Source organism: Buteo buteo, chromosome 5 (assembly GCF_964188355.1).
Source record: "Buteo buteo chromosome 5, bButBut1.hap1.1, whole genome shotgun sequence".
In the NCBI taxonomy this organism is placed as follows: domain Eukaryota; kingdom Metazoa; phylum Chordata; class Aves; order Accipitriformes; family Accipitridae; genus Buteo; species Buteo buteo.
Genome location: NC_134175.1, coordinates 6,459,065 through 6,475,509, shown reverse-complemented (window position 1 = coordinate 6,475,509; position 16,445 = coordinate 6,459,065). Strand labels below are relative to the sequence as shown.

The following is a 16,445-nucleotide window of genomic DNA, read 5'->3' as shown; positions in this document are numbered from 1 at the left end:
CGGGGGGGGGGGGGGGAGAGGATTTCAATAAAACACCCCCAAGCTAAAATGAATGCAGACTATTACAGACCTGAGACAGAATGATTCCCAAGTGTTTTAATTTGTGCTTCCACTTCTTGTCTTTCTTGCAGTCATCGTTTTGGTAACTGCCAGCAACATCCCCGAGATTCAACAGCATTTGCAGAGCAGGCAGCTGCTGAGATGATTATGTCAAATCAGCACGCTGTCCTCTCTTTTCCATGTCTAATGATTCTCACCCTTGGAGAAGTGGTTTAAAATGATGCATACCCTTTGGACTCATTGTGAGGCTGCTAACAGCAGTAGCTGTAGAGCAGGAGTTGGGGTGGGACTGTGTCACTCACCTTTCTTGCATTCATGCCCTGCAATTAACTTTAAAAATTATTCCACAGAGCCCTGCTATGGCTGGTTTGGGCCTGATCCAAAGTCCTTTCAAGACAATAGAAAATCTTGCAAGAGCTCTAGCTTAAGCTCTCTGGGGGCAGTAGAGAAGCTGAGCTTGTGTGAATTCTTAATTTGAGTTTCTCAAACAATTATTTGAGAAGAACATAAAAATCAAGACTTGCTTGACATTTGTCTCCCTCTCCCTTGTTCGGACCTAATGCCCCCAAAGGCAGAACTGTCACCGACTGCACTGCGATTGGGAGATACTGGGAAGGAAGGGGAAAGCTGCTAAATGTAACCCAGAGATACTATCGCTCCGCAGCTGCTGTCATGCCCGTGAGGCAGCACAGAGCGGCACTAAAAAGCTTTGCTACACTCAGAAGTGGGTTGGACTTGTTGTACAAATGTTGCCCTGGGGTTTTATATCACAGGCTGGTCTTGCATTCCACACCTTGGCATGTTATTTGCTCAACAGCTTTCCTTTGCACTGCAATTGCAAAGTCAGTAGTTGATCTGGCTGATATATAAATCAGGTTGTCTGGTTCTTTTCACACTGCTGTGGCTGTGCAGCATGTGCATGTGCCACGGCTCATCCTTTCTTCTTCACCTCTGCAACGTTACAGCGTGATTCAGAAAGAATGAGTCTCCGTCTTGGGCTCTCTTTCTGAAACTCCAATGTGATCAATTAATCCAGTCATCCTGTGATTTGATTTATAATAGTTAACTCAATTTTCACTGACCTTACACATTTAACTAATCCCACCAATTAAGAATAATCTGTTCTTTATATTCAGAGTAAATAACAGACCAAAAGCTGAAAAAGCAAGAGCTGAAGAAACAAGTCTCCTTTTGGAGTCTAAAAGCTCTGGCTTAAAATTCAGACTTGCTGTTTAAACTTGCTTGTATTTCACATGACTTGCAACACAGCCTTGCTCAAAACACTGCCCAGGATCCTACAAGGATTCCGTATATAGTGTATGGGGCAACGAATACCTGCATCACCAAGGATAAAGACCCCTGCAAAATTTCCTGCTTTCTTTCAATTGCACTGTTCCAACCATATCTCGGCTCCTATATTGCAAAGCAGTGTGGTATCAAAACCTGGCTTTCATAATGGCTGTGCATGTGGTTCTCATCGGTGTCACACAGACCAGGGTTTGAGAGCTCTGCAATTGACTGTGATCAATTAAGGCCTTTTTCCCTTTATGCTTCCACTGACAATAGCACTGGCAGCACCACCCACTATTCTGCATCTGGGCTGAGGGAGGGGCTGCATTTCTCTCTCTGGGTTAACAAATTGCATCCTTGCTGCTGTGGCATAGAGCTGGAGCCAAACCACCTTTCTTTACTCCTGCATTTTGGGCTAAGACTGTAGTGCTGTAAGCAGAAATCTAAATAGCTACATCCAACCAAGAGGTAGGTTTTTGCCTAAATGCTCCTTTACAAATTCCTCCTTCAGTGTACCTCCTAGCAGCGCAGGTGTATGAGGGTCAGAACTAATGTTGTATTCATAGCATATCTCTGTAGTCATGACTGGGCACTCATCACATTAGAGTATGTTAGCAGCATTTGAGCGAATACACAATGCAGAGTGACACTACAACAGAAACAGGAGTGCAAAATGGAGAATCGCCTACCTAAATGGAACACAGGGAGTTTAGGGAAGCAGTATAAAGAGGATTCTGAGCACAGCACCATGATTAATATTTGTATTCCTACAAAAAGTGCCATACATCTCCAGGTTCTTGAATGTAAAAGGCTTCAGAGCTGTCTCCCACCAGAAGCCAGGGCATTGGGGTGTTAGCAGTAGAAAAGAACATCTTTACCAACTAACACTACTCCTGTTCAACGCAGGTAGCCTGTGTTGCTCCAATATATCCCTGAAGTCAGTAACTAAGTAGTAATATAAAGAAATTTTAAACATCTGGATGGTTACACCAGGCAGAAACTGACTGTTAGCTGCAATTTGAGTGAGGATATGGGGAAACTTGGATCCCCAATTTGGGTAGAGAAATTTTTCTACCAAGTGGCATAATTGGTCTGTGTGATTACCTGAAATCATCAGTGCTACCTGCTGGCCAGCTCCCTTATAGGCCTTTCTGGCTCCTGCCACATCCTTAGGTGCAGTCAAAGAAGCAGAAGAGTTGCACAAAGGATATCTATCATGTCTTTATTTACATATCATGGAAACACACATGCAACATGTCACAGGATTTACTACAATGGAACAGCCTGTCCCTATCTCCTGTTACCAAAAACCTTATTTTTGGCTCACTAGGAAAACTATCACTTCCCCAGAAAGCTCCTAAAAATAATCATTAAAAATAACAGACTTGGCAGGATAACTAAATGAGTGAGAGCTGCAGGCTGGGATGTCTTGCCGCATCCTTGCGGAAAACGGGTGGTTCTCTGGAAGCAAGAAAGGAAGGAAGGAGTGAGACTGGATGGTCCCAAAGAAGACAGGTAGGAAGTGGTAGTGTATAACAGCTAGGGAATATCTGTCTGTAGCAGTGAACAAGGGAGAGAGCAAGAGCTCTGTCAGAGGGTCCCCTCTCACCTAGGCAGCCAGCTTCCTGCTGATCCATTTCCATCTTTGATTCTACCTCGAGGCTACAAGCTTCCTATCCTCTACGAACCTCTGATCCTTAAGAAGGATCTAGCTTTCTTCACAAGCAATAGTTAAGGCATAAAGTTTAAGCTCATAACCCCTTTGTCCTGAAGGATCTTTCATATATTGCCTCTGTTGAGAGGATTATATGAAACTGCAGAGCCTTTTCCTGGAGGACCATCAGAATGTTAGTCATGATCATCTCTTACTAACTGGGAGAGGACCCAGCTCAATGGCAGCAATGTGGTGCGGGAAGGGAGGGGGAATGCAGTCCTGGTATGCAAAAGGCTGAGGCCTCTATAATTAACATGAGCTTCAGTCTTATATGAACCTGGCATGTTCAGAGCCTGCAGCTTCAGTCATTTTCTTGACTTTTTCCTCTAATTCCTATTGCTAGGTATAAACAGTTTGACCCCAGCACCTGACCATCCAGGCAGGAGTCCCACCCTCCTAAATGTTGATGAATGATCCCTGCTCTCCGTTGGCTGATTCGGGCTCCACACAACGCCCTTTTCTCCGGGTCACTCTTCGGTTCCGGTGGAATTTGGCATAACAGCGTAGCCCTATGGAAAAGACACACATAAGTGAGCAGGAGAGACCAGGGCTCACTACAGCAGTAACATCAAACAATTAGCTCTTGGCCTCAGTTCACGACAGACCCTGCTGCAGTGGGGACAGTCCCAGAGCTGGGAAGCCTGGGCAGTGTCAAATGAGGTGGCAGAGAAATGCCTCACATAGGCAGGGCATATTGCTTTCTGGGCCCTGCTATGCTGTTTGGCTCACTGTTCTGGTTTGGGATTCATTGGCTCAGGCAGAAGGTTTCACTGGCTTCTTGAAATACCGATGAATTATCCTGATTATTTCTGGTGATTTTATGGAAGCCCTGCTTGGTTTCCCCCTATTACTTCCCATTACTGTCTAAGTGATCTCTCCATTGGGAAATTACTGTAGACTTAATGTGCAGCAGCAATGGCTAGGGAGCTCCCCTTGCTATTTATTTCCCTGAAGCTTCAGGAGAGGAGGGAAGAGACTTTGAAATGTTATTACTGGGAGGTCTGATCCAAAGCTTACTGCTGATCTCCGTCAGTTTCTCCATTTTGGATGCTTGAAGTGCAGGGTCTGAAGGAAGCTATTTGATATAGCGTTGGTGAATACTAAGGGGGGAAAAAGGCATTTTATTTGTAAAAAACATGAGTACATATTCTCCCATGGCAGCGGAAGGCAATAGGAGCTTCTGGTCAAGGTAACTCATCAGTTTCTGGCACGGATAGATTTCTCTTTTGGTGCCTGTTTTCTGACCTTGTTACACCAGAATGCATAGCTAGTTGGGCCAGACAGGGTACAAAAATCACAAAAGCCCTGATCTTCAGTGGCCCAGGATCTGGTCATTGGGGTTGGTAGGAGCTGATTTGATCATCCTAGAAACTGCAACTCTTTTTACTTCCAGAGCAGGCAGCAGATAGCAACAGTGCCAGCAACCCGAGAGTGGGGGAGGCTGAGGATTTACAGCTTTTATAATGAGACAGCCCATAAACTGTCCTTGAGTACTTGTACAGAGACCGGGCCGATGTCACAGGTCACTGAGCAGCCTTTTGGAGTGCATGTCCCTGGGCTATGTTGAGACTGGCTACCTTGAAGTTGGGTTTCTGCCCCTCATTACCAATCCCCCCAAGGCAGTCTAGCCTCCTAGAAGGAGAGCACACAAGATCAGAGCTCTGCCCTTATCTAAGCTTCTTGTCTATCTTATCTGGACCCTACATCTCTGGGGATCTTTTTAATGCTACAGAGGATACACATTTGGCATCAACTTATAACTAGCTTAAGTAAAAAGCAGGGCTGGGGGCAGCCCTCGTTAGGCTTGCAGAAACACTTTTGTAGGCTAATCTATCAGAGCATTCTCTCTGATGAGGACCTTCAAGTGTTACACAACATACCCAAGGTGAAGACTATCATTTAACATTGCAACTCGAGGAAAGCAGTCTGTTTAACTGGGTAAAATGTAGGTGAATGACCCCGTCAAAGTCACTAGGTACCTAACACAGGTCACAAAACTTGGCAACCAGAGTTTTGTTCTGGGAGACAAGACCCAGTGCCTGGAGCTGATCTTGAACATGTTGAGACTAGAAGAGTGCCTTTCAACATCTTCATAACACAACTGTCTATTAAGGGCTGCTATGGATTCTTCAGAAAGAGTTTTAAGAAACAAAAGTCTGTGTCCAGACCGCACCTACTAAATTGCCACAAGTTCAGTTGAAATTAACTCAGGAAAGCCATATTAGGCATAAGGTCATGTAAAACAAAGGTAGTAGTCTGTTTTTACAACCTGTGGTACTTGAAAGCACCACTGAAGTATCAGTATATCGTGGCTTCTTCTGTTAGGTTTGTAGATATCAGGATTTTTGTTTTTAAGAAGGAAAGCAAGATGTCCTAGATGACTCAATGGTCACATTGCAAGCCAGTGGCAGGGAAAGGCTAAGAGCAGCAGAGCTTGGCTCCTATTTTCACATACAAACCACTATTCCAAGTCAATGCAGCCAACTACGAAGCCAGCTGGAAGGAGGAAAGCAAAGAGCTGAACTCACCTTCAGTGCACATACAGTCATCATAACATTTGTTGTTAAGGCCTCGATTGTGTGGTTTGCAGAGGTGTTCACGCAAGTCACAGCAAGAGCCTGCAACACAGGAACAGGGGTCAGCACAGCTCATTTATTGCCTTCCCTTGCAGGGCTACTGACACCCATGACAGCTCCATGGTACAGACATCATCTGTTCTCATAACACGCCTAGAGAGCTTCTGCCCTTCCCTCTGCATATCACTTTCTATCAGCATCAGAAATCAGGATACTTGTGTTAGAACCTGGGCTGGATTTCAAACAATCTCATGCTTGGAGAAGTGATTCCACCAAGCTGATCCTGACCTGGGAGGCAGTCAAGGTGGTGATCACATGGCTCTCCTTCAGCCATCATGGTTTCATTTCCACTGTTGGGACTCTTACTGCGGCGTTTTTCTGCGGAAAAAAACAGATGCTAATAGAAAATTTCATGCTAGTGGTTTTATTTTGGAGACTATATTGTTCCAGTGTAAAAACAGCCTCAGTCTTCAAGAGTTTGAAATCTAAACCTTCATAGTCTAATCTCCTCCCTATTTCTCAACCCTCCATCTATCATTTTTTCTCTGCCCTCAAATTATGTGTCCAGAATGAGAAACATTTTGAAACTGAGCACAAAACACAATCAGCATTATGCTTTTTCTCTCTTTCCCCACCACTATGATCTCTCATCGTTCGGCACATCTGTGAACACTGACCATGTGACAAGCCTTACAGAATGACTTTTGGGACATGCCTTACGGAATGACTTTTGGCAAAGAGGACATTGGAGGTTTAGCACCTTTCTTTTTAGCAGATGGCCACATTTCTGGTTTGAGATCCTCATAATCTGTCCAGTCAAAAAGTGCCATATCTAGGGTGGGCATCACATCCCCATCTTGCCTGAGGCGGGCCTGCAAACCACAAGAAACCAAAGAGACAACACATTATGCTTCTGTAGTAACACTGAAGTCTTTGCAATTTTTCCCCGGTGCTTTTAGACCTTAAAAAGACTTTATGATCCCCCACCCCTGTCTTGTCCACTGGGGATTCTTGGCATCTCATTTTCAAAAGGGAACAGCTTTCCCTTGCTGCACCTGAAGTCAAGAGGGAAGTTTCCACTGCTTCTGTGCGAGGACAAGAGGCAAGCAAGGAGCATTAGGACATGCTGCCTCTCTAGCCAAGTGCTCCTACTCCCTCTCTGGTCCTCGAAGCTGAATAAAGATGGCTAGCTAAGGGAGAGGTAGGGCAGGGAAGAGAAGCAACTAAAGGAAGTGTTTATGAAGAATAGGCATTTAGATGTCTCCAAGACAGAGAGCTGCTTTTGAGGCAGGGCTTTGGTGTTAAGCAAGCACTTACATCTAACTGGGGGGGGGGCGGGGGGAGGAAACTGGACCTTATCTAGCCGAGATTTCTGTCTGCATCAAAGGTACACTGCAATTACCAGCTGCCTCCTTACCTGTGACCGTGGTGATGTGGCTGGAAGAACAGGAGGCTCTTCTGTGGAAACAGCTAGTTCCAATGCAGTGATGAGAAGCATAGTGGGAGTCAGACTTGTAGCTTCCTCTGCCTGGAGGTTTTGAAACTGTTCTTCAAAGCTTTCAGGTTTCTTGTACAGGGAGCTTGGCCCAGCATCAGGAGTCTTCCCTGCAAAGGGCAACAGGTATGGTAGCATTAGCTTTCTCTTCTCTTTTCTCTTTGTGTGCCATAGATTTGAGTCAAAGGAATTCAGATTTAATCCAGCCACTGGCCAGTGTTCTACCACTCTGAGCTGCTGTTTAGAACAGTGTAAAAGAGAGTCATGTACTATTAAATTAAAATGATAGATCAGGTAGAGAGTATATGCATTTCAGTTTTTACACATTTAAGTCATACATAATCACACCTTCTTAAAGATATGTCTTTCTTGCTTAGAAGGATTTTGTCTTCTAGTCTCAAGAGTACAAAATGTACCTGTTTAACCATTTTTAAACCAATGGATTAAGCTGCTGCAAATACCTGTGAACACATTCTTATTTGATTTTAGTAGTGGGTTATTTCAGTTTAGCTCAAGTCAGGACCTACCTAACTTGAAATAAAAAAATCTTCACAGCCTCATCCCTGCTTTTCCTAAGTATTAATTTAAATACAACCTTAAGTTAAACCAAAGAAACAAGGCCTGTTTTGTAGTCTCCAAATATTGCTTCAAACCAGCTTTGTTGCATACTCTTCTATATTGCTTAACATGAGTTATTTAATCAGTCCCCTGAGAAAACAACAGAGCTCTTCTTACTGATGCAGGGAGGAGTAATAGCTGGAACTCAGGGATACTGACACCCAGCTTGTCAAATAATGTAGATTGACACAAACTGCCTGACTTTAATAGGACTAAAGATTACCACACTGAGCATATCATACCACAGAGACACACACCCACAACTTGACCTGCAAAGGAAAGCAGTCCCAGTCAAAAACAAGCAACATGTTAAAGTAATTAGTGCAATTTCACATATGCAAAATTTATGGGTTTTTTAGTTCAGCATAGACATAGAAGAATACAAGTTCTGATGAGAAGAAACTGATCTTCGAGTGAAGTAGGAGTTTTGTATTATTTCTGGTCTAATTGTATTAGTTCTGGTCATATTTCAAAGTCAGTGGAGAGATTGAGCATGGCTTGGACATGTTTGTTCATAAATGGAACCATTTGCTAAAGAAGCAAAAAAACCAAAGCAGCCCACCCCAAAACAACCCCTCAAGTCGTAGGAATTTTCAGAGGTCCCCCTATAAGGCAAACCAGGTCATTTTCACAAACTTTCAGCCAGCAGTAAAAATCTCTGGTTCTGGATTTCCCCTTTTTTCTTGTGCCTCTTTTGTTTGGCAGATTTCTCCCCAGAGCAGGCACATATCCCACACCCTCCACACACCCATGTGGCTCAACCACAGCTGCATCATCTTGCCCTCATACAAGTGACACTCATTTCTAGTGACCCAACAGCCTCAGGTTCCCTTGGAGCTCAAATACCTCTGTGGTGCTTCAGCCTGTCCCTGCGGCTGTGTCGCCGATGCTCTCGGTTCTGCTTCTTTCCTCTCTCAGACCCAGGGGACTGGTTCTCCCTTTCAGGATATGGGAACTCAAAACCCAGGAACACATCTTTATTCTGTTTCAGAGCTGCTGGCTGCCCCTCTGCCACCAGCTCTTCCACAGCTGGAGCTCCGCTACCCATTCTGACGGTCTCTTCCCCAGCTGGCTGCCCTCTAGAAGGCATGGCATGGACCCTCTCCTTCTTGGCCAAGCCATGCTTGTGGTGATGCCCACTTCTGGACTGCTGCAGCCACATCTCTTGGTTTTGAAGATGGTTGTTGTTCTCTGGGACATTTTTGAGCTTTGTGCCAGGGTCCAGGGAGACTGCGAGACTGACGTCAGAAAGAACCAGCACACACAGGAAAAGGAAAGGAGAGAAGAAGGTGGAAGAAGTTGCCATAATCCTGGGTGCTCTGCCTCACCTACAATAAAAAAAAAAAAGGAAAAGAAAAAATAAGCAACCAACTTCTACGACCTGTGAAGGCAAGCAAGATTCAGACCTAGGACACTTAGATGAAAACAGTTACGCTGTCCAGAGGTGGAGTTTTTCCCTCCCTGGTTACCTCCTCCTCTCCCAGCCCTGGTTACAGCAGCTGAGACACACGTGCAGGGCCTGCAGGCCTGAGAGGTCCCAGTTTCATGTGCAAATGAGGGCCATCAATCAGTAGGACATTTCCCTTTGATTCCTTACTAGCCCCCTACCCTCCCATTCACAGCCTACCATCTGAGGGGCTGGGGAGGCTGGCTCCTGCAGGCCACAGCTCCTGAGCTGCCTGCACAGCACCAGCTGTCCGGCTAGGGCTGTTTGCTGCCAGGTTGGCATCCTGGGCCTGGCTGGCACTGGCCCCTCCTCACAGCTGGTTTCCTTGCAATGAAGACATCAAGATGAACAGAACTGGAGGCAGATGGTGGCCTCGCAGGACCAGCAACAGCCCTGAGCAGCTCAAGACAGAGACATGCACATGCACACACATACTGCTTCAGGGTGGCTGAAACTGGTCAAGGGAAGAAAAAACACTGGAAATTTTGTGCTGATACCTCACAGCATAGCAGAGAAAGAAATCTTCTGCTGTCAGCAAAGCAGAGGATGCTGATCTAAAGAACAAGGAGGCAGACTGAGTTTTCTCTAGGTTGTCCCACTTTCCCTCCTTGACCCTGCACAGGTCACTTTACCTCACCCCACCAGGTAAGGCTGTCACTGGGAGGGTAACTTAAGTCCAAAGACCACTGAGACTGAGTCCCTCAGCACAGTGGCTGCAGACTATTCTCATTCATTCTGTTTCACTGTAATATTTTTTAGGGTCTTCCTTCATCCCTGTGTTTGTGTTATATGACATGGCTTTGGGACATTGCACGAGTTGGAGATTTCTCTAATTAAGTCTTTCTCCCCTGTCCTTTCCCACAAAAAGGGAAAAGGGTTTTTCAGCATTTGCAGTGTAGCCTTTAACTTTGGGTAGCTTTCTCAGACTGTCCCTCTCAATCTGGGCAGCGTGAAGGGATGCTTAAAGCCAGAGTTCCCCATGACACTGACTGTCAGGAAACCAGGCCTATGCTTACGTTTAAGAAATACTGTCACAAAGTTGCAGCCACAGCTCTTCACTCAACTTCCTCCCCATCTTCCCTGCACCCCAGGACCCAGTTGCACCTGATTTCCCACTGCCTGTTCACCAGGTGAACCACTTTGCTGCATAATTACAATGCCTTGTACTCCCTCCTCCAGGTGCTTTGCTGCTTGACCAGCCATTGTCACCTGTGAAAGGCAGCAGGTAACATCCTTTGAGGCCAGTCTCAGTGCTTTTTTGTGCAGCTGAAAGGAGACACCCTAAGAATAGCCTTGGCTCTTCCTTGCCTCTTTTCTTTCAACCTGTAAGGCAGATGCAGAGTGTTTCAAGTTAGTGGAACCTCTGCCATCATAGCAGCCCCAGCCTCATAAAGCATTTGGAAAGCTTAGAGGGAGATGTCTTCATCCTCTCAACTGAAAAGCCTGCTCACTCGTTCACCAGCTGATTCTGCCTTTCCAAGATTCACCTCTCTTATTGCTCAGAGCCTGGGAGCAAATTTTCAGTTCAGACCTCTTCTGGAAAGAGGTAGGCAGCACAGGGACCTTCTCTTTAATGCAGTGTCTGAAAAGCAGGTCTTTCTACTGGCCACAAAGGACAACAAACTGCTACTTGAGGACTGATTTAGGAGGTGCTGGGTAGCTCATTTGCTGAAGGCATAACACTATGAAATAGTATTTTATTGGCAGCTACCTGGGACAAAGGAAAAACCAGACTGACAGCTAAATTTGTTAACAAAGTGCTTGAAGTCCTGCTTCAAAACCAATGGAACAAATAGCAACCAAGCAAAACCCAAGCTCTGCATCCACGGTCTTTGTTTTTCCTTAGGATTTTCTCTTTAAGAACCAGAGCAAACCAGCTGGATCAAGGCATCACTCAGAACAACTCAAAGAGCTAGAAACAGCATCTTACCTTTTCATCTGTAGGCAAAATACCAAGAGAGAACAAGTGCAAAGAGAATGCGAGGCAGGTGTCTCCAATCTCACTCACACAGACATGAGCCCTTTTGATGGTGAACCTGACAGACACACTAGCTGCAGATTCTGGTTTTCAGCAGGAGCTAGAAAGCAGCTAAATGCTACAGGGCAGTTAAACAGAAGATCCGCTTCAAAGTGTAGGGGGCGTTTATTTAAGCTACCCAGCTGTCTTGTTGGCATGACACAGGTTGAAAGCGCAGCTAGAGCACATGGGTCACCTCATCTCCGCGCTGGCTGAGAGGGCAGGCTAACATGCTGTGTTACTGTGTCTCTGGGGATCTTGCATTAATAATGCAGGTAAATACCTGTACTGCACTGTTGTCAGGGGACATCCGAGCTGTTTGCCAAACCAAAACAGCGCATGCAAGTTGTGGTACCTTGGCTTAATACAACACTGCTGTGCTAGAGGCACAGAAGTCCCAGCCTTCTCTTAACCACTTGTTTCCATGCCCTAGTCTATCTTTAACTTCAGAAACCTTTTCCTACCGCCTCCGTTTTTCTTACCCTACAGAAGCTGTAAAATTTACACTTCCAAAAGGCAGCTAGATAACACAACAGCATCCCTAGTTCTCCTCAGTGCTCAGGTTCCTCAATGTCTGAGCACCAAAGTAAACTCCACCCTCTCCTCTGTCAGGACCACAGTCCACAAAAGACCATGCTAGCCCCAGGCTCGTTGATGTAGGTGACAGCAATGTTCTCACACTGCTGATGCACCTTTTCTGCCAAGGGTGAAATTCTGTCCTGAGATATATGCTAGGCAGAAAGAAGTCTGTCCTTGTAAGGAGATACCTTTCCTAAATTGCTCTAAAACAATCACACATGCTGCAGCAAGCCTAGAATTCATCCTCTTCTTAGGGTTCATATATTAATAAAAGAAATAGCTGAAGTACTTGCCAAGTTAAGCTGCCCCTGTAGCTCTTCACAACACCAGGCCTCCATCCTCCTTGCTCCACCCAATGCCTTGCACTTCCTTTATAGACCCTCAGGATTATGAGCCACCTGCCTCTTCAGGTACCAAATCTGCCTACTAACAAGAAATTGTGTAAAGCAAAGATAAGGCCTAAGAGCTACCCAGGGTGCAGGCTCAGGGCTGATGAGTGAGTTGCAGCACTGTCTCAGCCACTATTTCTGATCCATTTTGGGTTAGTAGCGGATGGTCACAATCCTGTAAGAGAAATTGGGGGGGGAGGGGGCTGCATCTTGGGTAACTTTCCCTGTGGCCAGGCTCTTTCTCTGGACCCACTGATACAATTGCTATTACTCTGCTCTCTCCTTGTAATCCTGCAAGGCAGCCATGGACTGAGAAGGTCCACAGAAAGTCAGGCATGTTTTCCCTCTATAAATACAGTTATGTCACCTTGGCTCTGAAACTGCCCCTGCTGCAGTTTTGTATTTGACAAAGCAGAAACATCAGATCATCTACGTTCATTCACATATCTCACTTAAAACATGATACCTGACAGTCCTAGCTTTAACTTTTCACATATGTTCTTCATGTCACAGCCAAGAGGAACAAAACTCTTGAACCAAGAAACAGAGAATATCAAGATCCTTTATCACTCCAGACCACAAATGATGCAGTTTGTATGCTCAAGGGCTGAACCAAGCTAGACCCAAGTACATATGCTGGGCCAGATTTCTCTTTGGCTCTGATAAGCTCAGACTTTGGCAGGCATGCGTAAAGATTTCCTGGACTCCAGACAATCCCAAGCTGCAGCAATAGACAAAGTGTATGTGCATCTACATGGGTGTTGTGTGTATGTGCATGTGTGGCAGGGATGATAGACAATAAACCCAGCTTCGTGTGCCAGGGTCCCTGCAAATAAGAAGCCATAGGGTGATGGATGGGCTTGGGAAGGCCTGGAGCAGAATGGATGGGGTAGGCTCTACGGTAGCTGACATGCAGAGAGCTGGCTGGAGCCAGGAGGATGGCATTGTGCAGATAAATGAGATTTCACTTCCCTGCTGGGTCTCTTTCCATCTGTTTTTCTGTTTCTGGAGGCAAATGCTGGGAAGCTTCATAAACAATCTGCCAAGAGAACTTCCCATTTCAAAGGGCTCCTCTCTCCCAGCTTTCTAGGGTCCTCAAAAGCAGACAGGTAATCTTATATGCACTCTTCTCTTTTCCTTTGCAGGGAAAAGTAATAACACTTTTCTTCTCTCCAACATTTCTTGCACACTCACTTTCTAAAGAATTTTTTTTGCTGCTGGCCCAGACATCCTTGGGACGACGAAGCAGCAGAGTCCCCTGCTCACAGATCTCCAGCCCTTTTGGGTCCCTCTTCAGAGCTTCCCTCCTTTCTTAGGTTTCCTGAATCTGTTGTCAACTTTCCTCCGTACCTTGCCTTTCATATTTATCTGACTCCACAGTGTCCTTGTCCCTTATGACTGTGTTTGGTGTGAGATTTCCGCTCTGCAGATATTTAGGCTAGGCCACTTGAATCCTGCCACCACCCTTTGAAACATCTGCTTTCCTTTGCCTGTGTTGTTTTCTCTCACTTTCTGCCATCACCAAATGGCACTCCACTGCAGAAAGGGCCAAATTCACTAATGCACTAATTGCACTAGTGGCACAAGAGACAGGACATAGAGATTCAGGCTTGCAGGGTGTTGAGTAGTAGCTGTAGCTGCCCCTGTACCTCCACAAAGAATCTCCCTAGGGCGACTCACGTCCAGTGACCACTTGAAATGTGACTTACTCAACATTAGTTGAAGGGCTGGAACTGGGACTCTGTTTTTGCTGACCCATTGGCCCAGGCAATCCCTTCCCCTCACCCACCAGCTCTGGCTGACAGCCTGCGCTCTGCCCTCCTAGCCACGGAGGACAGAAGTGGCTTGTTCACAAAGCATGGCCCAGGAAATACCCTCTCTCCTGCAGCCCAGATTTGTAAGCTGGCAGTTTTGTACTTGTCACTAAGTCATGCTCAGCTCCAGCACTCCGGCTCTGATGAAGGCTGGACACCTTGCAAATCCTTTAAGTCACTACGCGCCTCTCACCTTCAGCCACAGCCATGCTACCCCTTTCTCCTGTGCCTACCCTGATCTGCACAGAGAGCTTCACTGCCCTCAGCGTCAGTGCACGAGCAGGGAGGGTGCAGCGCCAACATCCTCCGGGGACAGAGCAGCCCAGCAAGTCACCGTATTGAAGTGGAAGAGGGGCACATGAATGAATATGCAGTACCTGCTGCTCTGCTTCCCTCTGGGGCTTCACGGAGTGGCTGACACAGCCTTCATAGGCGACCTGCTATCAAACAGACTCTACTTTACCCAATAATGAGATTAAAATAGCAATGAGCCTGAGATTAGCATCCAAGATATAGTCGCTTGCTGTCAGCACAGCAGAGAAGACTCTCCAGTTTAATGCACAATGCCTAGTGACAAATGAGACACAATCAATAGCAAAGGTCATTGCTCACCCGGCTGGAAAGCACCAGCCAGTGTGACAGGGAAGAATGGGGGCAGATTTGGCCCAATCTTCGCTGGGGGGAGAAGTGGATGTGTCCCAACTGGCAGAACAGTTAGGCTGTGCTTTCAACATTTTTCCTTGCATGTCATTCTCACTTTGAACCAAAACGTGTAGGATTAATGCCTCCTTCTGCAAGGGAGAGGAGATGGGAATACAAAACCATTTCCATTAAACCCTCTGGTTCATGGAAGACTTCAGGTGTGAATTGGATAAATGTCACTTAAATTCTACATTACAAATTACTAGCTGTAATAAGTCATTAACTGATGCCAAACTGATTTAATTCAGAAACGAGACCTCACTTTCACCAACAGAGGAAGAGCAGAGAATAACCCACGGGTACTCAGGGACTCGCTGCACGGCAGCGCACAGCTCTGCAAACACAATGACTCGGTGGGAAAAGCTTCCTTCAGCCCTCGACCACTCTCCACGGCAGCTCTGGCTTAGAGCCGGCACGTCCCCCCGGGGTGCTCAGCAGCTGCCTGCGAGAGGGCCGATGCCTCCGTCCGAGGCGACTTTGCTTGCAGGGAAGGGGAGAGCGATCTCGGGAGAGAGCTTGCAGTAGCCCCTGAAGTGGCGAGGACTTGCAGTAAGGTGGTGGGGCGCAAACCCCAAAAGCCCGCACTGCACACCCCTGCTAGGTGCACGGCGCTGCACGTCGCGTTGAGGGCGAGCCGGGAGGCAGAACGGCGGCGGGGGAGCCTGGAGCCCGCTCCCCGGCGCCGGTGACAATAGGGCTGACTGAAGGCACCGCGCACCGGCGCTGTCCGAGCTCGGTGCTCGGTTCCCACCACCGAGCCGAGCCGTGCCGCCGCGACCCGAGGCACCGCGCATCGCCGGTGTCCCGGCGGCGGCAGCCTAGAGGCGGCGGGACCGGGGGGTTCCCCGTCGCCCCCGGCCTTTGTCTCCTCCGGGGCGCACGGAAAGTAGGAAGGTGCCCCCCACTCCTTCCCCATCCCTGCGAAAGCAAAGGGAAATCAGCTCGGTGGAGCATGCACCCCCGGCCACCCCCGCGGCCCGGCCCCGGGCTGGGTGCGAGGTGAGCGCGATGCGGGCAGCGCTGCCTACCTGTCCGCAGCTCCTCGGTCTGGGCTGAGCCCGGCAGGCAGGGCAGGGGAGCGGCTGTGCATGCAGCGGGAGGGGAGGCAGGTCTGCCGGGGGGGCAGGGGGGTGTTCAAACCCGAGAGGAGGAGGAGGAGGAGGAGGAGGAGGAGACAGGGGGAAGGCAGTGGGGGAATGTGGAAAGGAACTGGGGACGCCGGGAATCCCCGGGGACTGGGGTGCATGGTGCGGGGGGAGGTGGGGCTGGGAGGGGCGGAGGGGCTCAGGGTGTGCTGGGCCCGGGGGGGGTGCAGAGGGTGCTGTAGGGGGGTGCAAGGGGCGCATGATGCGGGGGTGCCCGGTGAGGAGGAGGAGGAGGGGTACCCACGGGAGCGCAGGGTACGGGGCGGGTGGCAGGAGCAATCCCTGCCCGGCTCCTGCCCGGGGCAGACAAAGGACGGAGACAAAGGCGGGGCGGCCCGGCCCCGGTGGGGTGGGGTGGGGTGTGGTGGCGACCGGGCCCCCGCTCACCTGCACGGCGGTGCGGGCGCGGCGCTCCCGCTCCCCGCAGGGGCTCCCCCGCGTTAGGGTAACGGCGTGGGAAACGGGACCGGGGTGCCCCATTCCCTGCACCGAGCACCCAGCCCCGCTGCAAGGGAAGGAGCTGCGGCGCTGGAGCGGGGGGTGGGGGGGGGCAGCCGGGAGCCCGCGGGGTGGCGGCGGCTGCGGGGGGCGGCGGGGAC

At 48.3% G+C, this 16,445-nt stretch overlaps 1 protein-coding gene across 3 annotated transcripts; it reads right to left on the bottom strand.

Annotated features, from left to right (window-relative positions):
• Window positions 1-2,567: 2,567 nt before the first annotated feature.
• DRAXIN (dorsal inhibitory axon guidance protein) lies at window positions 2,568-16,366 on the bottom strand. Of its 3 annotated transcripts, none has more exons than XM_075029212.1 (7): window positions 16,234-16,366; window positions 8,600-9,081; window positions 7,058-7,245; window positions 6,401-6,512; window positions 5,929-6,018; window positions 5,593-5,682; window positions 2,568-3,573 (listed from the first exon to the last, which is right to left on the bottom strand). In XM_075029212.1, the coding sequence occupies exons 2-7, from the start codon at window positions 9,057-9,059 to the stop codon at window positions 3,461-3,463; spliced, it is 1,053 nt and encodes a 350-aa protein (XP_074885313.1). In that variant the 5' UTR covers window positions 9,060-9,081; window positions 16,234-16,366; the 3' UTR covers window positions 2,568-3,460. The 3 variants fall into 3 exon arrangements, with proteins under 3 accessions (XP_074885313.1, XP_074885311.1, XP_074885312.1); XM_075029210.1 differs by lacking the exon at window positions 16,234-16,366 and adding an exon at window positions 15,730-15,908; XM_075029211.1 differs by lacking the exon at window positions 16,234-16,366 and having other exon boundaries at window positions 8,600-9,386.
• Between the last annotated feature and the right edge of the window lie 79 nt (window positions 16,367-16,445).

Coding starts and splice junctions, on each gene's coding strand:
- DRAXIN (XM_075029212.1), bottom strand. CDS start 9,059: ATGGCAACTTCTTCCACCTTCTTCTCTCCTTTCCTTTTCCTGTGTGTG. Junction 6,019..6,400: donor GCCATCTGCTAAAAAGAAAG/GTGCTAAACCTC, acceptor TTTTTTCCGCAG/AAAAACGCCGCAGTAAGAGT. Junction 5,683..5,928: donor CCACCTTGACTGCCTCCCAG/GTCAGGATCAGC, acceptor CCTGTGTTGCAG/GCTCTTGCTGTGACTTGCGT.